Raw genomic sequence first — 6,161 nt, forward strand, 5'->3', positions numbered from 1 at the left:
TCAATTGAAATGTTTCTGCTACCCATTGAAAATAAGGCTTGAGTTAAAAAATACTGGTGATGGGATAGCTGCAGTGCTTCTTGTTAAGAGGTGGGGGGAAAGAATTTAGGTGGTATGGCTTTTTTTTGAGTGAAACCCATTAATTATCGTTTTTCGATTGCATAATGCTTTTCCTAATATTTTTTGTTTTTGTTCCCCATCAACTGTTCCTGTGCTCCAGGCTTAACATAGCATCAGTGAAACATACCAACTAGAAGAGGATCTATCATATCACCACTGCCATTACACATGGAACTCATCTTGGGGTTGACTCATCAGAGGACTGTGTAAGCTAAGGAGGATGTAAGAAAAAAAAAAGAAAAGAAAAGAAAAAAAGGACAACAGCAGCTATCCAGCACAGCATTCTCATGCTTTTCAGAAAGAAAAAAAGACAGACTAAAATAACACAAAAAGTGACTACTTCTACTACTTTTCACATCTACATTCCCACTGGAGATTCTGTGACTTCACTGCGGTGACTCTTGTTGAGCTCGACCAGACACGGAGAGGACGGCGGCTGTCATGTGTAAAGTAAAGAGATGGATGGATGGATGAAGGATGGAAAGAGGAAGGTGACGGAATCGAACGAAAAGGGGACGTATGTCGGACAGAAACCTTTGAAAGGGAGAAACAAAACAGGAAATTAACGTCCTTTTCAGTTTCACACGGACAGGGAGTCTTTGCACCCCCCCCTTTGTGTTTATTTTATATTGGCCTGTCTCCAATATAGATTTTTACATGAAAACACTTTCTCCCGTTCTTATGATTTGGGATTTTTGACTTGATAAGGTAATGGAATGGCGTTTTTCGAGGGTTAAAGGATGTTGTTGGTTTTAAGTGAGGTGGGCAGATTTTGATATAAATGGGCACAAGACAGAGAGAGGGAGAGAGAGGGAGCGCTGTAACATAGATCCATGGGTAGAAACACATTCACACCAGCTTACTCTCATAGACTTACAATCCATTTGGTCCACTGTGTTTCTTAAAACGTGCATTGAGACGCGTCCGGTTCAGGAGAGGCTACTGGATGACTCCACGAGGCGAGGAGACGCCGCTCTCACACCCGCGAGTCGCCGTGCAGCGGAAGTGAGGCGGCGTGCGGTGTACATCTGATGACGTAATGACACGGTTTCTGCGGAGGATGGGGTCGCAATCCACGAGCTGGGTTAAGGCGGAGAGGAGACGTGGAGCTGATGGGGCCCCGGCTGTGTACAGAAGCAGTTAAAGGACTTTTTCTAGTTGATTGCGCTTTGTCAATGATGTGTATTAAAGAGGATATAAGACGTTTTGTTTATAAATGATTTGTGTTATTGGAGAGAGAGAGAGAGAGGCAGAAGATTGTGCTCTTGCTGTTGAAAGAATAGATCTAAAGCATTTTATATTTTTGTTGGGTTTTATACAAATGTATATTAGGGTCATGAAGTAAAAACGGAAAAATGAAGGAAAAAAAGTTACAGATTTCTTAGTTGTATATTCATAACGCATCCTTTGGAAAGCACATGCATTTGATAAAGGATCACCATATTTGTACACAGGAAATAACCCGCATAGCTTTGGTGTGTGTCGAATCTTGTCCGAGTCACGCCGACGACCCACCTATTTATATTTTGTACCGTCGAGATGAGCTGCAGAGAAAGGAAGGCGTTTTATCTTCAGCTGTCTTTCCGTAAAGCAACGAACGCAGACTGCGCCCGCTACCCCCATCTTACACACGACGATTAGAGAGGAGAGCGGGAAGTCGTTTTAGGGGTCAGGGGTCAAAGGACGAGACGGAAGCAGCAGGGATAGACAGGAAATGGCGCTGCCAACACCTCCCCAAAAGTCTCTGAAAAGTCACCGACAACCCAAGCTATCCTTTGATTTCACCAACGCATCTTAAAGAGAAATATTTGAAGCAAGCATGAAGAAAATTGTACAGATGTTTATATTATATTCTTTCCAAGTGCCAGTTTTTGTTTTCTTTTTTTGTGTGTGTGATGTCATTGGATATTAACTCAACCATCTATCATGTACTGAAAGACTTTAGCGGCGAATGGGCGTATGTGGTTCGGGGCGAAAAAAGGGGGGAAAACAAGGCTGCGTCACGGTGTACCAGAGCAAACCAGATCAGGTTTGATCGCATATATATTTTCTCCCAACATTTTTAGGTGGGCTGCAGAGATGTAGAATTGTGGAGACGTTGCCATTTTGGCTGAAAAGGTTGCTTGAGGAGAAAGTGTAACCACACATGTGGTTTATAGTTGAGTGGCGATGTGAACCGTCTCTCGGGGTCTCCAAGACCCTCCTCTCTGGTTCCCATCTCCCTCCTTCCTCATTGTGGAGAGAGGGAGGAGAGAGAGAGAGAAAAGAGAGAGAGAGAAAATCTATGACTCTCACTCATACGTCAGCTAGGCGAATGGCATGTGCCTGCGTTGAAGTCCGATTTTCCTTTGTGATGTGACCTTTATAAAGCTTGCATATTTTACACAGTGTTTACAAAGACGTAAGTTGTGGTAAAATGAGTAAAATAAAAAAGTTAAGTGTACAAACTTTGATTTTAAGGATAGAACATAATTCCAGCATCCCCTTTTGTGTGTCCTCAGAAGTGTGTGCTTTCAGTGGGAAATAACTGAACCCTTGCAACGGAGAACCATGTGCATTTGACCGTCTGCTCCTGGCTGCGCTTTGCAGCACCTCAACCAAAGGATCCCGAGTTGTATTAACACGCGTTTGAAAGGAGGGTGGGGGAGGGAGGGAAGGGGAGGGGGTGTTTGAGTAGATGTGCAGCATAGCGTGCATTTGCAAAGTAAAGAGTCCACTGTGCGGTAAACAAAATCGAAGACATGGACATGTCAAATCAAATTAGCGAGACCTACCTGTGTAGATATTACTGATTCGAGACCGTCAAAGTAAAGTAACTGTACTACTTAGTAGCAGATGTGTTTGTACCTATCATGTGCCTTAACCTTTTCCATGGTAGATAAAGATAACAACGTGTTTTATATACCTTCATCCCTGCCCTTTGACCTTGTCATCTCTCCATCGCCGGTCTGTTTCCCTCCCACTTCCCTGCCATTTCACTCATTCACATTCACTCACACTCTGTCCCCTGTGTAGTTTAGACTGTTGGTGGGTTTTTGCCTTGTATTACATTGTATTATAAACTTTTAAAAAGATAGAGATATTCAAAAAACAAAAAAATGGTTTTGATTTCCTAGAGGAGTAAAGTTGTTAATGCTTTCGTAGCGAACAGAAGCGATGCCACAGTGACAGAATGTATTATGTTAATTTTACTAATACCCAGAGGCAAGTATTACGCTTGTTAAAACATAACGGAAAAATACTGGTTTGTAGAGTATAAATTTGGTGTGTTTTAAATAAATCATGCCTGGAAAGAATATCTCGTGTGTGTGTGTGTGTGTGTGTGTGTGTGTGTGTGTGTGTGTGTGTGTGTGTGTGTGTGTGTGTGTGTCCTGGATCGCCACCTTGCCGTGGTGGAGATACTTGTGTGTACCAATGATCACAGCAGCTGTACCATCCGGAGCTTAGCTCCTCTGGTAGGGAGGTTCCAGATGAAGCGTGATCCAACAAAGGCCTCAGCAGCGGAAATGGCGGAAGATGTCTCCAGGTCACAACGGCAGTGAAGGTGGATGAAGGCTGCAACAGACGGTGGTCCCTTATCGTCTTGGTTCTCCATGCCATGGGACTCTGGCCACCCCCTGCGAAGGGCCGTGTGATGGCTGCAGGCGCATCAGCCACGCCACGTAAAAAGCTGTACGTCGTCTTGTGATATAAAAGTTAATATATGTGAGCTCTGCAGAAATGGTACACAAAATATACATTGTCTGTTAAAACATTTTGATCAATTAAATTCTCAACGACGGTTAATGATTGATCATTAACATCCCTAGTTGATTGGGGGAAACTGTGACAACATTTTATATTTTTACTTTTTTTATTAAACAAATGGACCAAAAGACTAGGAGCCAATGAAAGGTTTAAAGGACTGAAGCATAGGACTGACTCAACAGGCACTACGCTCTGGCAAGGTGGATGTGGCAAGGCTAGGTATATAAGGTTGATTTTACACACACACACACACACACACACACACACACACATATATATATATATATATATATATATATATATATATATATATATAACTTTGTTAAAAGCGACACTCAACGGTAGGAATAGTGCTCAACAAATAAGGAGCAAAATAATCCAGTTAAGTAAATTCTCTATAAGACAGTACAAGCTTGTTTCATGCTATAAGGTAACAGAATGTATTATGTTAATTTTACTAATAGCCAATAGCTGATGATTACTTATAGCATGAAACAGGCTTGTACTGTCTTATAGAGAATTTACTTAACTAACTGGATATTATATATATATAGTGGCCCTGTGATGGCTGACAGCCTATCCAGGGTGTCTCCCCACTGTCTCCCCGCCCAGTGGCTGCTGGGATAGGCTCCAGCATCCCCGCGGCCCTGAGAGCAGGATAAGCAGTTTGGATAATGAATGGGTGGATGGCGCAAGCGTCCTCCCAATATGCGGCTCCAGGATCGACCTCTACGCCCACCTGGGGACCCAGAGGGAGGATGGTCATATTCAACCCCTAGTGACCACCAATAATGATGATGATGATGATGATGATGTGTGTGTGTGTTGTTTAATGCTCAGCATTGATGAGGAATGTTCTGCAACTAATGTTGTTTGACAGTTTAGCGTCCTACATGCATCTCAGAAGTAAAATGGACAAAAATTAAGGGGCATAAGTGTGGCTTTTACCCTAAGAACCTATGTATTTTTATGCTGACAAGTGACACCAGAAAGTCTAATTCCAAGACACAAACGTTTTTTGATCAACCAACAGCTGGCACCTCACAAACCTATTATTATTGATAAAAATTGAACTGTAGGACAAAAACAAAAAACAAAACATAAAACTGTTAAAATCGCTTACTGGAAAACCAAAACCCAGTTATGATTTTTGAAGTTAAAATTTTATTATATTTAGTGCCAGGAAATCACATGCACCAACACTCCCAAGGGTTTTAAGTTAAATCTCCTCTGGCCAACTATACTAAAATGGTGTTCACTTCCAGCACTGTAAGGCTTTGGATGAAGGTACCCACATGAGGCACATGTTTTAACAAATTCATGGAAGTTTCATGAAAGCAAATAGGTGGCACGGTGGCCCAGTGTTTAGCACTGTTGCCTCACAGCAAGAAGGTCCTGGGTTCGAACCCCAGGCCTTCCCAAGTCCTTTCTCTGTGGAATTTACATGTTCTCCCCGTGTCTGCGTGGGTTTCCTCCCACCATCAAAAAGACATGAATGTTAGGGTCAATACTCCTGTCTGTGCCCCTGAGCAAGGCAATGGAAAGAAGAACTGGAGTTGGTCCCCGGGTGCTGCAGCTGCCCACTGCTCCTGTACAATAGGATGGGTTAAATGCAGAGGATGGGTTTCGTTGTATGCATGTACAATGACAAATGATGTCTTCTTCTGATACTATTAGAAAATTGAAGCTCATAGGATAAGAAACCACTGATTGACTCTCCTTTTTGTCTTTCCATAACCTCTATTTAACCTGACAAGTTCACTAAAAACATTCCTATCTGTCGAAATATCTGAAGCGGATACTGGCAATGACAGATACATTTATATTTGTAACATCCATCCATCCATCCATCCATTAACCCGAACCGCTTATCCTGCTCTCAGGGTCGCGGGGATGCTGGAGCCTATCCCAGCAGTCATTGGGTGGCAGGCGTGAAGACACCCCGCCTGTAATAATAGTAATATTAGTAACATACGTAAGAAAAGTAGGCCTATGCATTCCCTCGTCCATTGCTATGGCTAAGTCTGAAGCTAATTTTCAGTAGTGCTTCGATGTGCACTCTATTTGTTTTATTTATTTGTTTATTGCAGCTATTCTACAGCTATTCTCATAGTTTCCTGTGACAATATTGGAAGATGTGGGGTATTTTAGTCAAGAGCCTGTAGTCCAGAACTACAATTTGTGTCGAGGGTGGAGAAATTTCCACCCACCAGAGATAATGACTTGAAGGTGGCATATGGAAAGACCAGTGCTCAACTACAGGATCCGAGTTCAAACCTTCATGTCAGCAGGCA

General features: G+C 42.6%; 1 protein-coding gene across 3 annotated transcripts in view; it reads left to right on the top strand.

Moving 5' to 3' along the window:
- Positions 1-2,760, top strand: part of arvcfb (ARVCF delta catenin family member b) — a 166,433-nt gene extending 163,673 nt beyond the window's left edge. For all 3 annotated transcript variants that reach the window (XM_056272893.1, XM_056272903.1, XM_056272910.1), the window contains one exon: positions 221-2,760. Coding sequence is in view for 2 of the 3 variants with exons in the window: in XM_056272903.1 (XP_056128878.1) it covers positions 221-226 (6 nt within the window). In the remaining variant the exon portion in view is untranslated. The remainder of the gene's footprint in view (positions 1-220) is intronic.
- Positions 2,761-6,161: the final 3,401 nt, after the last annotated feature.

This window comes from Lampris incognitus, chromosome 1 (genome assembly GCF_029633865.1).
Source record: "Lampris incognitus isolate fLamInc1 chromosome 1, fLamInc1.hap2, whole genome shotgun sequence".
Lineage (NCBI taxonomy): Eukaryota > Metazoa > Chordata > Actinopteri > Lampriformes > Lampridae > Lampris > Lampris incognitus.